Source organism: Harpia harpyja, chromosome 16, assembly GCF_026419915.1.
Source record: "Harpia harpyja isolate bHarHar1 chromosome 16, bHarHar1 primary haplotype, whole genome shotgun sequence".
In the NCBI taxonomy this organism is placed as follows: Eukaryota; Metazoa; Chordata; class Aves; order Accipitriformes; family Accipitridae; genus Harpia; species Harpia harpyja.
The window spans coordinates 5114170-5131945 of record NC_068955.1 but is presented as its reverse complement, the minus strand read 5'-3'; the positions used below and the strand labels follow the sequence as shown (position 1 = coordinate 5131945).

General features: G+C 49.6%; 1 protein-coding gene and 1 non-coding gene across 9 annotated transcripts in view; both read right to left on the bottom strand.

The window, feature by feature from the left end:
• Positions 1-2763: 2763 nt before the first annotated feature.
• On the bottom strand, positions 2764-2968 carry LOC128153167 (small nucleolar RNA SNORA73 family). Its single transcript, XR_008238863.1, has one exon. It is a non-coding gene; the product is annotated as a small nucleolar RNA SNORA73 family (small nucleolar RNA).
• A 793-nt stretch (positions 2969-3761) lies between these two features.
• The window catches only part of PHACTR4 (phosphatase and actin regulator 4), a 68842-nt gene continuing 54827 nt past the window's right edge, over positions 3762-17776 (bottom strand). For all 8 annotated transcript variants that reach the window (XM_052811534.1, XM_052811541.1, XM_052811535.1 and 5 more), the window contains 10 exons: positions 15064-15228; positions 14574-14933; positions 10613-11189; positions 9695-9915; positions 9082-9232; positions 8384-8439; positions 7571-7632; positions 6611-6748; positions 5889-5965; positions 3762-5287 (listed from right to left, as the gene is read on the bottom strand). In XM_052811534.1, the coding sequence (XP_052667494.1) occupies positions 5272-5287; positions 5889-5965; positions 6611-6748; positions 7571-7632; positions 8384-8439; positions 9082-9232; positions 9695-9915; positions 10613-11189; positions 14574-14933; positions 15064-15228 (1823 nt within the window). In that variant the 3' untranslated portion in view covers positions 3762-5271. The remainder of the gene's footprint in view (positions 5288-5888; positions 5966-6610; positions 6749-7570; positions 7633-8383; positions 8440-9081; positions 9233-9694; positions 9916-10612; positions 11190-14573; positions 14934-15063; positions 15229-17776) is intronic.

Here is a 17776-nt window from a genome sequence, read left to right as displayed (position 1 = left end):
AGTACTCAACCATTGCTTTGTCAATTGTAATGTCTGGAATTGGGACCCATGAATTTGTGGTATTTTTGGCAGCTTGTGCCATTAACATCCCAAGTAACGTTCCAGGATTCCATTCGTTCAAAACACAGTACCACTTGGAATCACAGATTCATCCTCACAACCAGACTCCTTAGAGTTGTAAGGACTCCTCAGAGTCCAGTTATTGGGACTTTTGGAACTTGCTGGTCCTCGTAATTACAATTATCTTAAGATAAAGCCAAAAGCTTTATTTGGCTTCCAGTGGGGGTTTGCTGATTGTTTAGGGCCAACTACAGGGCTCATCCCCATTGTGGTGCACCATCCTCATCCTTTGTTACAGACCACCCCAGCTTTTCCAGCATACCACTGCTTTAAGTGGAAAACCCGCTTTTATTCTTGAAGCAGGAATCAGACTGAATTTCTTGTGACGTAACAAGATAGCAAACCAACAGTCCATGCCTGCAACAGCAAATGCCATCTCTTGCCTAACAGGATGAGTCTTTTCTGTTTCACTCATTAGTTCTATTCCAGTTAATATGTAAATCCACCCCTCAGATGTTCTAGACCAAAGGCCTACATAAGCTATTTGGCATTTAATAGCCTTTTTTTAAACAGAAATCAAGTTCCTAATTATGTAATTGTTATTCCATGCATGGATCTCTTCAGATGAGCTGGTAAGACATCCACTACCCAACCCTCTCCCTTTGGGTTTCAGGTGGGGCAGGGCCAGGATATCCAGCCAACTGCTGCAGGGTGGCAGTGACTCATGTTTGTGCTTTAACCCTTTAAGCAGAACCTCCACAAAAGCCACCCATCAGCATTGTTCTGCTTTTGCGGAAGAGTCCAAGAATGGACTTGTCATTCCCCCCACAGCAACAGACCTGGGGTAGAGGGTGAACCATTCTGGGGTTAGCCCTGAACAGCTGATACAAAGATCACCTGCTCCTAATCCAGCCTGAAAAGCTAATAACATGGGTTTGAAGTGGGTTTCTGCACCCTTCACCATCACACTCCAGAGAGGACATACAAACAGCACACAGGAATGCCATTTCTGACTCCCAAGTGAGAGGCACCAACAGCAATGTCCAGGATTTCTTTCATACTCCAGGACTAACCAAGCAATTGCTCACAAAGAAACGTACACCAAGGAAAAAATAATGTTTATTTAGTTCTCTACTGCAGCTAGATACAGGTTTACAAATCAATACTTTGAGGTCTTATTTCAGGTAACAGGCATGCACAAGTTACTGCTCCCACCCACATCCTATGAGCCACCCCTCCAGTATCAGCTTCCCACAGAATGTCCTCGCCACATATCAGCCTGAATCGCATCTTCTTCCCCAGCAGCTGGCATCAAGGGTGGCCCCACTGACGGCTGGGGTTGTTGGTCTGCAGGCCAGCTGACTGCAAGTCCAAGTCCACACACAGAGCACATGGTGGCTTCTTCTTACTCCTTTCTTACACCCCAGGCCCTCACCCTTTGACAGCACCCCAAAGCTAGCTCCTTGCAGATGGGCCAGGCCACCCAGAGTCCTGCCCTTCACATGGCAGCAGCTTTCAGGCATGTGAATGCCGGTTCCACCATAGCCCCATGGCTCTACCTGCTGTCCTCACGTGTAGCTCACCCACACAGGCTCAGCCCCAGGCCCTGCTTAATTGTACCACCACCTTTGCCACGCGACCAGGTACGCTCGAGCTCTATCTGCCTCAGCCTTCTATTCTGACACAGCAGGAGGCCATTTAATGGACAGTCCCCAGCCAGAAGCACGTGCTTTTGGAAGGCCACCAAATGCAGGCATCTTCTGCTTCCAGCCCGTTCCGATCTCTGTGGCTACATTTTGATTGCACATGCTCCGTGAACCGAACCTTAGCTACCACCTCTATAATTTGTGGGCCGGTACTCTCAATATACTTACCCTGTCCCACCAGACACACAGATTTTCTGTTAGCATCTCATCACAATCAGTCACCAGTATCTGCAACAATTTAGAAAAAAAAAGTTAAGTCCAGCTACACATTCCCAGTCCTAAGCAAGTGTGACATGTGCCTACCATGTGCCTTCCCCCAATATTATCCCAGTGCTCCACCACCCACATCAATGATGCCTTCTTCTTTGCAGGGGGTAAAAAGTCTGCTCTGGCACTGATTAACAGAAAAGGGGTGATTACAGGAGTCTAAGCCAGGGCCTTCACAACTTTCCACTAAGTTTGTTTCTGCTCTTTCCCAATTCCTGTATCACACAGGTAAGGCCTCAAGCTAATCAAATATCCTTTACATCCACTTTGTCAAGGATTCCCCCCCCCGCTTTAAAAAGATTCAGAAATCGGCCTCCCTTTCCCCTATCCATCCAAAGTCCAACAAAAATCTTAGAAGCTAGGGAATGCCTAAGCTCAGCTTTTGCTGTTAAAACAATGCCTATAAAGCCTGCATTGGTATTCAATTACTCTAATTCAGTTTCCATAAGCCACTTAAAAATAGCTCACTTATTTAAACTATTAAGAGAACCGTGTAACTACACACAGCCAACAATATTACATTATTAGTGCAATATTACTCACCTCCCACATCAGTGCTCCACTCGCTTCTAAACTTGAAAAGTTGGAACTGGAAATAATAAAAGGTATTTTAGGCAATTGCTCAGGAGTTTCTCCTTTTCCCGTTCTCCCTTCACCCCCCCCAAGCCGTGCAGACTGGCACGTGTCTCCCCATGCCCCCCCACCCCCCCGAAGCCATTTTGAGTGGCAGAGCTGTTTCCTGCATGGTTTATCTCCTCTGTCACCGCCCGAGGGCTCAGAGAAGCAGTAGGAATATGCAGGCTGCAGACTCGAGGCCCGGCTTGTTCTCCAACGTCGTGGAAAGGGACTGTACGTCACTGGCCCGAAGGCCTACGCTCCCACGCGCCACACGGACAGAGCCGAGAGAGAGCGACTTCTCCGGATATCCACGTTGGACTGGCGTTTTAAAGCACTACGGCCACCTTCACCCCCAAATCCACACGCGTCCCCGCTTTCCCTTGCTCCCCGAAGCTCAGACGTGACCCCACGGCGGATACTCACGTCGGGAGCGAGCTGGACGAGGCCGGGCCGCGGCAGGCGTCAGTACAGCCTTCGGAAAGAGAAGGAGAAGACGGTGAGGAGCGGCTGAGGACAGTGCGGCCCCAGGGTGCCCCCTCAGCAGCGCCGAGCACCCAGCGAAAGCCACTCACGGCCTCTTATTAGCACAGAAACAGGGGCGCAGCGTCCCTACAGCTGGCCGCAGGCAGCGTGGGCCTTCACGGCCGCTAGGACCCCGCACCACAGGACAGAGAAGGGGAAGGCCGCGGCCCCACCGCCGGAACCACACTCACCTCCCGCCGCCACCGCTCCTCGCCGAGAAAGAGAGGGGAGGCGCCCGCGTCGCGGAATTTATAGAGCGGGCGGGGGCGGGGCTAGAAGGCGCATGCGCACCGCGCGAGGGGGGTGGGACACTGGGAGGGTGTGGACGGGGAAGTGGGCTATGCGCGGTGGCAGGGAGGCGGCGGTTGGCGCATGCGCGGTGAGGAAGGCGGGAAAGGCGGCCGGCGGCGGTGAGGGGCGGCCATGGCGGCCCCGCGCCAGCTCCTGGCCCTGCCGTGAGGTGCCGGGCCGCGGCTGGAGCCACGCACCGCCATCCTCCGCTGGCGAGGGGCAGAGTCTGAGCAACTCTCCCCCTCCTAAACCCTTCTTCCCCTGACCGAGGCGTTTAAAACACAACCACAAAAGCAGTTTAAAAAAAAAAAAAATCCTAAAATACTTTTATTCAATAATTAAAATCTGTTGATGAGGAGACTGATATACAACGCAATGATTTAGTCTACAGGCGTACTGTACAGGGGGAAGCTGTGAGGGAAGAAGCCCTCCGCCATCTCCCACGGGCAGGGCCGGGGCAGGCCGTGGCCGTGGGGTGGCGGCAGCCCCGGGGTGCCGGGCCCCGGCCCCGGCCCCGGTGTTGGCACAGCACGGAGGGACCAGCGGCACAGCGAGGCCCACCCCGAGCGACGAAGGAGACAGGTTTGTGAACAAGGCAAGTCCTTCTCTCCGTTCCCATGCCCTCCTGAGCCTGCGATACTCCCTTCTTCATGTTCAGTGGCATCTCACGCATGGGTTGGGCTTTGTGCATGATACAGCAGTGGCCGATAACCAGATTTTTTAAAAAAAAACACCACATTTAGGAAGAACCAATATAAGAGCATTCTCAGAAGAGAAAGAATATCTTTTTAAGGTCACTTTTTAAACCTCTTCTTCCCCTCTCTTCCACCCACACAGTGAAATTATCAAGTTTCCAGTAGGTTTAGCTGTAAAAACGAGAAAAGGCAAGTTTCACCCTGATTTGGGAGAGTAAAAAACATTTGTGAGGAAGCCACAATAAAAAGAATTGACTACTCTCACAGCTTCCCCAAATTAAAAAGTTTTAAAAAGGCAACAGTCATTTCCTGGTTCTGTAATTTGTTAAACAAGCCTAGATACCTCAAGACAGGATCTGTTAACTTCGCAGCAAGTGTGAGAGAGTGGGGAGGGAATGTTTTATACATTTGTGGTTTTGTTTTTCTTTTTTTTTCTTTTTTTTTTTTTTTTACAAAAAGATGCAGCATATGTTAATATCTATACAATTCCCTTCCAGGACAACAAACTGTTGGTCAGTAGTGATTCAGGACATTAAAGACATGACAGATGCAAGCAAAACCAAAAAATTACGAGTCACATGTCAGTTGTCTGCCAGGTCAGCATCTGCGCAGGGTTCTCTGTACACAGCTAATATACACACATGCTTCCTAGCACATCCACTCTCCATTCCTCAGCTTTCCAACACTAGAGCTGCCTTTTTTTTCCCCTCCTCTTGGTAAGGAGGAGGAAACGAAGGAGTTGCACTCCCAAAAGGAGTATGTACAGCTGAGAACTGGGCCTGTCCAGGCTGAGAAAGGGAGCTGGGGAATGAACCGTTCATTCACATGTGCATGGTCTCCTGGCAGAGATGCTGGCGCCGGAGCAGAGGCGTATTGCTGAGCCGCGCGAGGTATAGTGTTCAGTTCCAGCCTGATGGCACACGAGACGTGTTTGTTCCAGTGAAATGCTACATTCAGACAGGATTCCCCTTTCCCTGGCTGAAAGCCCTTTTCTGGATATGTTTTGAAGGCAAATCTTGGAAGAGCCAAGGTTCCACCCTCACTGTATTGCCTAAGAGAGGGACGCAGAGAACTTGCAGTCCTCTCGGGTCTCTTGCTCCCTTCTTGGAAGACTATGGTCGATGGTACCTAAAAGCCAAATGAAAAATCCGAGTGTCATCCTTGAAACTCAGGTTAAATGGTTACCGAGGCACTACAGATAGCCAAAAAGAGTAAACTGAATTATCTCTGAACTCTCAGCCCTCATTGAAGCTGTTGACATCAAACAATTTCACCTCTGCCTTAGAAAGCTCTTGTGCTCTGCACTCATCTTAGCCACACAGAGCAACTGTTGGGGGGGGGGGAAGAATCACCTGGGCCATGATCCACAGGTTACTTCATAGATAATATCCGAGCTAACTACCAAGGTGTTTTGTGGCTGTGGCTTCTGCTGCACATCTCTAGCCCCAGAAAAGCACACTCCAGCTGCAAGGTCACGCTGGTTTCAGATACCTCAAACCAGCCACTGGTCACTTGAGTTTGCAGGATCAAAGCCCCTGTTTAAGGAAGAACAACCCACTTCATGTCTGCTACTCCTCCAGTCACCCTACACCACCAAGGCAGAAACGGACACTAAATCTCCAACTGCATACAGGTCATTTTTCTAATGTTTTGCCTCTCAACAGTACCTCTGCAGCACAGCTCTCCCAACAAGACTGAAACTCTAAGCGAGTAGCATGTTCTCACTCACCTCGTGAACTGCTTGCTGTCCTCGTGGACTTCCATTTCACAGCTCTTAAACTCATTCAGCTCCTTCCGGATGGCAGCCTACACAAAGAGGGAGAGATCTTTATCTCCTGCTAAGGCATACATATATTTATCATCTCTCCCATCTCAAGTGAGCTCAGACATGGCAAGAAGGTGCTGTACCTCCAACAGACCTGCTCAGGGCTGATCTGTACCACCTTTCGGTGGTGAGGAGGTAAAAGGAGGTCTGATTGCAGCAGCCACCCCAGGTTTCACAGTCTGTTCACACTAGGCTGAGTTTAATCTGCCCCACCTCCTCCACACTGAGGGCTGGGCAGTCCCCTCAGGTGGCCAGGGAGGACAAGAACAGATGGTTTCCCTGCCAGCTTCTTGCCTCGTACTGCCCCAGCCTGCAAGGAACAGCACTCCTCTGACCAACGCCCTGCACCTTGCTTCTATCACTCAGAAGGTGAGGCAGAGGCCACGCTGGCGTGCAGACCATGCCGACTCAGGCTCCATGTCACTGCGGAGGGGGCAGGAAAGCAGGGCTGGGTACAGCACGCATGGGTGAAGGGACACTGGTGGCGCCTGGTGGGGTGGCAGAGGGAAAGATGAGGAGGTGAAGCAAAAGGAACAGAGCAGATCTCCTCGGCTTATGCTCTTTTGCATGGGACACCCTGATCTAGCTCCCCTCCCTTCACCTGGGGACAGGACACTCCCTGTTACCTTGTCAGCTGGTGTTAGCTTTGTCCATGGCTTATCTGCTCGCCGGTCATAGTCTTGAGCATCTGTTACTTCCACATATTCATTAAACCTCAGGATCTTCCTGGCCTGCAGCTCTGCCACTGTAGGCCTTTGGCTAAGCTGAACACCAGCAAGAACAAAGAAAGTTAGTTTGTGCCTTGTCCACAAAGCAGTCCAGGACTAAGCATCCCAAGCAAAACTAAAACCAGTTCCCTCATTGGGCCTGAACCACAGATACTACTACGTCCTGCTCGCGGCCTGCAAGGGACTAGGCAAACCCTCTTACAGACAGTGTAATCTTGTTTGGATCACAAGGCCAGGCTAGGGCAGAACCAAGGCCACATTGCCAAGGAGAAGGAAGACACCGAGGGGTTTGGGAACAGCCATTACAAGGGTGAGCCCTGTGTGACACCCCTAAACCAAGCAAGCCCGTTCCCCGCTTCAGCAATGGCAACACTCACATTTCAGACCCACAGGCCCTCGGGAAGTTTTTCCCAGCCATGAGTAACAACCACAGGTAACTTGGACATAATAGCTAAAAGCAGCTGTTGCTCTGCTCAGCTTCTCCCACACTGCTGTTCCTTTAGAAATAGGTTTTAGGGAGCCTGGTGTGACAGTCGTGGCCACTGAAGTACTGTGTTAAAGCAGCCAGGCCAGCACCAGCAAACCTTTCAAGTGCCAGGTGCCAAATTTAGTTCTCATCTAGCTTGTTATGCTTGATGCCAGCTCAGATCCATCACTGACAAACGTGGCTGCAGTGCCAACGGCTCACTGTTGATGACAGTCCACGTTCCAAAGTCACTGCAGTCAGAGGGCACTGGGGACACTTACACAATAGCCCCGTGACTTCACCCACAGCAAGGTACCTACAATGTGCTCATAGCCACCACCATCCCCGACAGCTCTGCCAGATGGCAATCACAGCACGGAGGCCAGCAGTACCTTTCTGGTGAGCCTGCGTTTGATCTCTCGCTTCTCAGCTTGACGGTCAGCTTCATTTTTCGCTGCCAAGGGAAAAAATAAATTTTTCCTGTAAGCATCACAGGCTTTGAAAAGTGCTTTCTGGACCTGAACAAAGGAGAGGATCGAGCTATATCAGATTATCCACATATCTGAAAGCTCACTGTAGCATGTCTGCACTTATTACAGGCAAAGAGTGCAGTCCAACTCCACTTTGCAGATTGCTCCTCCCCAAAGCTATTATACAAATAGTTTAAAGAGAATAACAGCACAGATAAATATTTTAAATGGAAACTTCCTGAACTGACATTTCCCTTTCCTCAAGATGTTTATTTAAAACTTTTGCAGCGCAAGGTATGGCCAAGAGAAACACCATTGACTGAGCCATGAACTGCTGCTTTTTGGATCATGCAATACAATGCTGTAATGTCTGGACCACAAATAAAAGTCCAGCCCAAACAAAAACACCTTTAACAGTCCTTGCTGTGTAACATCAGAGTCTTAACCAGTTCACATACTTTTCCCTGAGGTGTCAGGCAGGGGACAAGTAGCCTTTCTATAATATGATGCTTTGAACTGTATTGCTTGGTACCACTGCTAAGGTCCAATTTTATCCAGAGCTGGTTTCTGATGGTAACAAAGTACTGGGAAAAAACAGTGGAACTGCTTTACTACAGCAATATAACCAAAGCACAGTCCTCCATCACTGCACTTCAAGCAGATTCCAGGTATGCCTGGACTAAGATGTTAAAGGCAAACTTTATTACTTAGGACCACTAGAGAAGCGTTACTCACGTTGAAGTATGTTCCTCTGCTCCAGTTCTTCTGCTGTCGGTCTCTGACTCAGTCGCCTAAAGAAAAGCATGACAAGTGCGTAATGTTTTATCTGGTCATTCATCAGCAGGCGATGAAGAATACAACTGCTTGGTTTCAGTGCATTGGTAAGCCTCTTTGAAACCCCTCATTCACTAATGGAGGGAGATCACTGCTGCCCTGTTTTGCACTCTCCTCCACTCCAACAGCTGTTCACCCACAGGCAGAGGTTAGGAAAGTGCTACGGCCTCTCAAAAGCTCACAGACAACTTTGCAGAAAGCTCAAGCAGATAGCAGAGCCTGGACTAGCAGCAGCCCCAGCTTAATCCATCACCTAATGCATCTGCACTCAGCCTGCATCTATCCACGTCTTTATACGCCATCCATATTTTACAGCAGTAACGTTTCTGTAGTCCCTGAGATTTTCCTGTCCCAGTCCATTCAGTCTCTGGAAACAGGGGCATGTCAGGGGATACTGCTCAACTCCAGGAGGAACTTCCAACTTTTATAACCGAGGAGGAAAAGCAACACTTAGCCTCCCAGCCCTGACCCAGCAGCAGTGCCCAACCACCCATCATATCCAGCACATGCTGCTTAGACAAGACAAGTGCTTTGTCCGATCCCACCCTCACACGCTGTGCCAATGGCTCAAACGTAAGACCCTCCTCCATTCTTCGTACCTGATCAGCGTTGTCCCAATCTGGTGCCGAATTTCGTTCCACTCCTCCTTGCTCTTCCGAGGGAAGACAATCTTCTCCTCCTGCGGTGCAGTTGTGTTCCCCAGCTTTATAGCTAGCGTGTCTTTCCTCTTCACTTTGTTAGCCAGCGTGCCTGTGGGGAGGAAGAGCAACGGGATGCGACTGAAGACTGCAGTGCCTGAGCACTGCGATAGGAGCCACGTGCCCCTGGCAGTTGTGCTCTCCCCTGGGGCTTGCTTTCCAAGCTCTGCACTACAGCTCCAGAGCTAGCCAGAGCTAGTCACTACAGCAACAGCCAGCATTCCTGCGTGATGCCCACATGCTCACCTAATGCTATCCCACCTGAAGGGGTGGGACAGCACAAGCTGTTGCAGGAGCCACCTGCAACTGGAGGGGGTGCATCTCAGCAGATGAGCACACAGGTTTGGCTGTACAGCCTTTGAAAAAGCGAGGAAGAGGACATGTGGTACATCATGAAACCAAGAACCAGCTGCTTTGAAGCACTGTGTGAACCAGCTCTTTGATCCAGATCTCAATACAGCCAGCCATGAGTTCAGCAGAGAAAAAGCAGCCAGCTGCAATGTCAAAGCCTTACTGTTATGGCTTTCATCTTCTTCCTCATCCTCATCATCTCTGTACAGGATGGGCCCCTCCGAGTCAGAGTCGCTCATCCCTTCATCTCCTTCCTGCTCCTCTGGCAGGACCTGGGGTACCAGTTTTGGGATGATGGTGACAGATGGCACATCTCCAATATACACACGAGGGCCTGAATTCTGCTCCTCTTCCTGGTCATCTTCTTCCTCCTCATCGTCTGGACTAACGAGAAGCACACTATTACATCTCAACACATGCCACAGGGGCTGGGGAATACCCCTGAGATCAACACCTTGTTAGGTCTCCTCAACCCATAGAAGGCAGGTCTACGGGTAGCGCAGGAACCAGAGATCCAATCCTGCACCATCCCCTCTCTCCAAAGCACAGGGAGCTCTGGTAGAGGAAATGCCAGAGGCAGGCTCTTTGCAGAACCAAACAGCCCTCTCAGCCCCCTATTTTGGGACTTGCAGGTTCAACTCTGTTATAATACAAGACAGACTTTTTCTCACTTCTGTTTTGCAAAATGAATGGCTAAGGAAGGGCACAAATGGAAGAAATCCAGGACCTTGTTTTGTCTTGGTGCAATTAAAGACAGGCCAGGCCTGGATTCCTGGCATCAGCCTGTGCTTGTAGTCTGCAACCCATTTCCTTTTGTGAGCAATAAAATCCCAGAACCAGGGTTAATTTCAGGGGGAAGATGCACGGGCCCCCTCCTAAGAGGCTGAAACACAGATTCAGCCAACAGGCAAAATGGTTTCTAGGCTGTTGCAAAAACCAGCAAAGAAACCAGCCCTGCCCACAGCCCTCCTCACCACCACAGCCTTGCAGAGGCAGGGAGTACACCATCAACACGTCAGAGCCCAGTGTGACCCACGCCACTGCTAGGTGTTTACTGCACGCATGTACAGGAGGTACTCACACTTTCAGCATCTCGATGGTGACAGGCAGGGACCTCGTCCTGCCCAGGGTGCCATTGTCTTCTCCAAAGCCATCGTTCTCGAAGAGCAGCGAGTGAGCCCTGTGTGACCCATCGGCAGGCGGGGTGACAGGCAGAGGACTGGCCAGAGCCTGCTGGATACGGATGTGCAATGGGATTTGGGGGAGGCGAGGCAGCACGTGAGGTTCACCAAACCCTTGCTCTGCCGTCCTCTTTGACACTTCCAAGGACCTGAAGTCTTCAGGAGGAGGAGTCTCTTTGGGTAGGTCCAGGGAGCGTGGAGGGTCCAAGACAGGGGTGGAAGCAGGCAAGGGCATGCGCGGAGGTTCAGGGGGTATGTGCGTGGGCAGCGGCGGCGAAGGTGAGGGTGGTGGGTAAGCAGAGGTCATGTGCATCGGTATCAGTGTGGGGCGGTTAGCTGTCACTGTCCTGTCATTCAGGGGCTTGGAAGTGATAGCTGCCTCTGACGTGTTGCTAGGCAGGAGACCTCTCTTCGGTGGGAGAGGAGGGGAAGGCTTGGACAAGCCTGTACCACTGTTCATTGCTTGAGAAAGTTCAGCTGAAAATAAAAACCACAAAAGCCACTAAGTTTAACTGGGCATTTTCCAGATACCCTTCACCAGTGTGGAATAAGCATGGCAAAGCACTCAGAGCCTTGGACCAAGCAATGTCTGCTGCTTTTCTACTAGAACACCGTGCCAGAAATAACCAGGTTGCAAGCCTCTAGTTTGTCCTTCCTGCAGCAAAGGTAAGATGGGAGAGCAGCCAGAAACAAGCAGGCTGGGAGACGTCTGTGCATCCTGCTGCTTTGGAGAGAGAGAAACAGCACCAGCCCTCAAGTGACAGCAGATGGAGCTCACCCAGATCAGTGCACCGCCTCAGCCAAGGAATGCAGGTATGTAGGGCACTTTATGGCTATATTTACAGCATTAGTTTGCAAAGGAATCTGAGACATCCCAGACTCCAGTTGTGTTAACGGCTCCCTTGCACATCAGAAAACTATTTGGGAAGCCTCACTCAATGGCAAAAGTCAGCAGAACTGCAAGCAGCAATGTGCTCTCCCCATTTCCATTCATCTGCCAGACCCAGCCCAAGAACACCTTGCTGCCAGCAGCTCCTGCCTGTTTCAGGATGAGGTTCTGCTCTACTCCCTCTGCACTCTGTTCCTTAAGCCCCATATAAACTTCTCTGCAACTACAAAATAACTGCAAAACTTCCAAAAATACCTAAGAGCCTTGAGTCTACATAGACTGTATCTGCTCTTGTGATGGAGGAGAGAGGGAGAAACAGAAACCGTGTCATATCACGGAAAATGCCTGCAGCAGGCAATCTCAGGTTCCTCAAACACCCCTCGGTTCCTAAGGAAGAAGTTGCACCAGCAAAAACTGCTCTTGCTTTAGGAGTTTGTAGCCTTTAACATTCAAGTATCAATGTGTTCTTGGGCTTGGCAAGGTTTTGCCCACCTGCTTGAAGAGGATCAGATTTACTGCACATTTCACCTGGGGCGGGTGATGGTCACAGCAGAGGCCCCAGCGAGGAGCTGGGAGGAATCCGCAGCACCAGACACCACAAGAGGGTGCTGCAAGCGGTGAGTGTTTCACCAAGATAAGGCTGCATAACTGGAGAGAGGTGGGCACATTTTTGGGATGTTTAGCATTTTCAGACTTTCCCCTTGTAGATTAAGGGCCAGATCGTGCAAGACACCGAGTGCCCTCAGCTCCCATCAACTTCAGCCCGGCGGGATTCCAGTATCTCCTCAGCAGCGCTTGAAGCCTGACAGGACCAGGCTCGAGTCACCTTTGGGTAGTAATAGATTTTGAAAGGAACCAAGTAGCTGGCAGAAGGAAGAGACAAAAAAGGGCTGGGTGCCACTCAGAGCATCCTCCCCAGCCAGCCCATCTCCCTTCAGTGCGATAAACCCAGTACACCAACTGGCACAACCTCTTGTGACATGCCACCGCGGCCAGATCCAGTGCTCTAGCACAGGCTACAGTAAGTGAGGACAGCACCATTTGCCCTGCTTGCTTTTTCAAGCTGATGCTGATTAAATTCCCACTCCCCAAAAGTGTTTTGGAAGCCTTATTTTCAGCTGCTGCATCAGAACTGCTCAGAGAATGAATATAAGGGAACATCTCCACGAGGGAGCAAAGGGGCAATCTGCACATTAACAGTCCTCCCCTGCCTTAGGTTATAATAGCAGCACAAAAGCACACACATGCCCGAGTCAGAGCATGCATCAAAGACCTGTGGAGAGCTCATGAAGCCAATTCCACTGCTGCTGTTTATGCACAGCAACAAAACAAGGCTCACACAGCAATGACTGCATGCATGCCGCAGTTACAGCTCCACCGTGCCGGATGCATGACCAGGCAGAGAGCTGCAAAGCCTCTCTCTGCATCTGCATTCTCATCCAGGAGACAAAAGAGGGTCTGGCGGCTCTCCTCTCCTCCACACCCCTGCAGCCGCAGGTGCACTGAGCCCAGCCCTGTATTGTTGGAAAGAGGCAGGCTGGGTCTGAACATAGGTTTGATAGACTGCTGTCTTCAGCCACAGTTTTTGTTCTGCAAGTACCTCCTGCAATTAGCGCTGGGGCATTTCAAATACCATCTGTGATGCGTGCCAGCAGCTTAAAGAAAACAAGAAAGTATTTCATCAAGTGCTCAGGCATGGTCAGACTAATCAAGCTGGTCTGGCATACAGGAGTGTTTAATACCGTATCGAGGTCACTTGCAAAACCTGCTAGAGCAAGGAGAAGCTCCAAGCAGAACAGAGATGTAGTTAGTACTGAAAGCAGTGGCCCAGGCTCCTTCAAATGGTAACTTGCACACGATCTAAGCTTCTACCACTGCCTCCCAAACCACACCTGGGTAACGCCTCCAGTTTCTGTGATAAGCACAGATCTGTCTGATCGATCTTCCCAGGAACCTCCTTCCTGACCTGTACTAGCCTCTGCTAATCCAATCCAAAGATTAGCAGGTGGTCTGTGAAATATGAACAGGCCATCGACTGATGGAAGGTTGTCTCATTTACTCCAGCAATGTTGCATCTTTAAGACCTCTAAAATTCCTAAAGAGAGCAGGGACTCATTCAGCTTTAAGAAACTCTCGCCAGATCTTCTGCTTAGAAAAGTTACAGAGAGAAAAACATTTAATTCTTTAAGTGGGAAGATTCAGCTCAAATTACGGTTGAGCTGATTTATCCACGGGACAACACTTAAGGACAAGACTAATATGGCAATACCCTAGCCACAGACCTTCGAGAAGGTGCCTGAATATAACCAGGGAAGTCTGAATTATCCCTGCCAGCTCCTGGCCTCTCTGCACTAAGTGGAAACCACACAGCCCAGCAGTGACAGCCATTACAGACATTGTTTCATTGTTTGGTGTAATGTGGATTTTTTTGGTGGTTTGGGTTTGGTTGGTTGGGGTTTTTTTTTTTTTTGCAAAGACCAGCTGAAAGCATCAATTCTCACTGACCATAGTCTCACAAAGGAAATATCTCATACACCATCCACCAATCCCAGCTGTCCCTGTCCATAGCTGAATCCCAGCCCTCAGTGAAGCATCAACATGCAAAGATACTGTCTTACAGTTGACAGAGAAATGCCTTCCCCTCTCCCTTACAGCACCCTGACTCCTGCCAAAAGCAGGCAGGGATTCCCTCCTGCAGGTAGCTGTTGGAAACACGCACGTCTGACAAATTGGATGGCTCATGGCAGAAGACTCCATTAATTACCTTGCTCTCAGCACATGTATGCCCTGGCTAAACACTGGCAGATCTCCTGAGTCCAAACTGGACTGTATTCAGGAAAGATGGTCATCATCATCATCATTCATGATACAACATTTGCTACATCATACACCCCTTAAGAAGGGAAGAGACTCTCAGAGCAAGGGCTCCAGAACATCCCAGGGTACAAAAAACAGCTTATGGAGGCACTTACCTATTACTGAGTTGCTGTTTCTGTTGACAGGTTTGGGAGGAGGGACGGGAGGCTGTTTGGCAGGAGCTGTGCTGGTTGTACTCGTGGGAGCAGTAGTGTTGGCACTGGCAAGAGCAGGGGGCAGAGTCCTGGGGGCTGGGGAAGGGGCAGCTGTGGAATTGACTGTCTTTGCTGCAACAGGGACTGTGGTGGAGGGTGCAGTTTTTGCAGTGCTGCTGGCAGGCATTGGATCCTTCGCCTGCACTTCATTTGTCTCCTGGGAAGTGGAGGGAGGTCTTTTTGGAGGAAGCAGAGGCTGTCTGGGAACATATGGCTCCTGAGGTGGTTCCAGTTCGGGCCCAGAGTGGCTGCTGGAGGAGCCTGCAAAGTGAGACAGCTGGGTTTAAGAGACTGGAGGACCCAGAGTGGGGTGGGAGGAATCAGATGAGAATTCAAAACTGGTCCTGGGAGAATCTGAAGCAACCGATTTTGCACACATCTGGTTTCTTACCCTGCCTTTTCTTTGGTTCCTCAGCTGGAGCAGGCTTCCTAAGGCTAGGTGGCTTTGTGGCCTCTTCCTCCTGGCTGGCCAAGTTACAAACCCCAGGACCGCCGATTGGGACTGTATGGCCATTTTTCAGTGCAGGTGGGTTCAGCTTGTCTGGTTCTTCACCATCTGCAAGGGGATGGGAAGGGAAAGAAGCAAATGGAAAACACTCAGAAAGCAGGAGACAGATGAGATATGGCTGAGCTGACTGAACCACCATTGATCCACACCAACTTCTCTCTGGCTTCTGAAACAGCTGGTCTTCAGCCTACCTTCTGCAGAGGAGTGCACAGCAACACCAACTAGCTGAAGCTGAGAGCCCTTGATTTCATTATCAACAAGCAAAACAGTACAGCACTGTATCCCATCAAGTGTTTTTCTTCAGCAGCCTCTCAATCTACCACCTTGTTTAGAAAGAAAGCTACTGCATTTAGGACTAGTATGCCCAATGCTGTGCCGCAGCCCAAGAAAGCTGCAATTGCAGTTAAAAGTCTCCAGCAGCTTCTGTATCTACCCACCATTACACAGCATTCACAAATTCTCTGCTGCAATAAAAATTCCAACACTAGCCAAGTAATCTACTGGACATGCAATAACAGATTTTGATAAAGTCTTAAAATTAGTTGAAGCACCTCTATCTTCCTTCTGCTTCTACCCTGAATTTTGCGCAAAAACCACTGCTCTACCCAAAACATCCTATAACAAGGCATTTTTCCTCACATTTTTACCTTTGTTTTAATCAGATGTAATAATACATCTCCAGAATCTGATTTAGTTCATCTTGACTATTTCTGCTTTTACAGATTCTAGCATGGAGTCTCCCAAATGTTAGAAGCAAGACCTCTTTTGGAAAAAAAACCATCCTTTTTTCAGCCCATGCTTTTGGGAGCAGTTAAAGCCCTAGTCACAATGAGGAAATACTCAACCGTTCTCTGCCTCTGTAATTGCCCTGACAGGACAAACTCTTCATAATATTATTCCCAAATCAGATTTAGCATCCACTCTAATGGGACATTGCCCATTTTAACTGCTTTCCAACTCAAGAAAACTTGAATTGATACATCACCAATTTGATTAAAAATCCTTAGCATTGTCAGCCTACCATCTCTCAAGCAATTGCAGTGTATGGCATCATGGGCCACCCAGGCGTCAGACCTCAGCATGCTCTGGTGCTCTGATTTTTTTGTTATTTATTCCACAGCCCTCTTCACCTCTCCTCTCCCCCCCAAGGTATTACCTCCCCTCCCCTAACCTGGCATTATTCAGAAGCCAAAAGCAAAGATGCCAAGAAGCCAAAAGTTCCCCAGGCTTTCTTTTCTGCAAAAAATAGCCTTGATTCCTGAGAGGGGATGGAAGACTGTGCTGCCTCACTTGCTTAGCTGCCCTTCCCTGAAACGCAGGGAGTACAGACAGCACCAAGAGGGAGTTTCCTCCCCAGCCAGGGCTGAAACTCAAGAGGTGAGCCAGAGCTTTTTATAGCAGCAATTGCCTCTGGCTAGCTGAAGTTTTCAGCAAGGGAGATAGGAACAGTATGATGTAGCTTTCCTTACCACTCAAACCTTGCATGCCCTTCTCTGGCAGGGAGCTGCACCACATGCAGAATGCTCCTGATGGCCTTTTCACACCACCTTACTCTCAACTTCAGTTCCAGTGACCTCCTTCAAGGTCAAGATAATCCAATGCTATCTTCTTTCCCTCCTGTGAGCCCAGCACAACCTGCTGATGGCCAGCCCAGACAGCAGCAGGGCCTCCTCTCCCAGCTGCACGGGGTTTGAAAGCCTCCACTATACCTCTTCCCTACCTCCTCACTTGCTCATCTCAAAGGGTTTCCAGCACTTTTTCCCCTAAGAACTTGCCTAAGAAAATTAACTGACCTTGTAAGAGCAGGTTTTAAAATTGCAAGCAAATACAATAACCTACCACCCCCATCTTATGACTGCCCAAGTGTCTTAAACTCATAGAAAGGATCAAGATAATGCACCTTCTAATCTAACCCTCCTGACAATACTGACTGCTCCCTCATACCTTGGGTTTGCACTTTGTCCAGATTATAGCCATCTTCTGTTTCTTAAGCCAGATCAGATAACTCAAAGCAGAAAATAATTCCAGCTCTTAGCCATGCTTCTGTTACATCCTTACAGTTCGGAAGATCTCTCCTCTGTCATCTCTAGTTGGAAGTTTGTTACCCAAAGCCTTTGATCTCTCTTCCACAGTTTCATCCTGTGACCTCATACACTTTTGTACCCCAGTGAACTCTTCCACCAGCCCAGCATTTACAGCCTCGGGTAGTTGTAGATGGCTTTCATTACAGTGTAGCTGCAAACAGCTGTGTTAGGACTTTACCTCTCAGTTTTGCTTTCAGTGGTTTGGTCTGAAAACCACTTTTTCACCCCCACTTTTCCACTCTGCATCTTTCTTAGAAGAACCCTGAAATTTGCATTAGGTTAAGGCTGCCTCTGCAGTATGACTTTTGAGGTGCATTTAGACATTGCTCTAAGCCAAAGACCATGCTGCCACCCAGAAAGGTGGGCTGCTATCCCACCACAAGTTCCTGCCCCCTCCCTTGTACCCACATCACCCAACACGCAGCCAGGTGACTAGGTGATGATCTGGCTGAGGACTTATTTTGGCAGGGTAGCCCCAACTCAGAGACATCAGGGACGACAGAAAAGGGGTA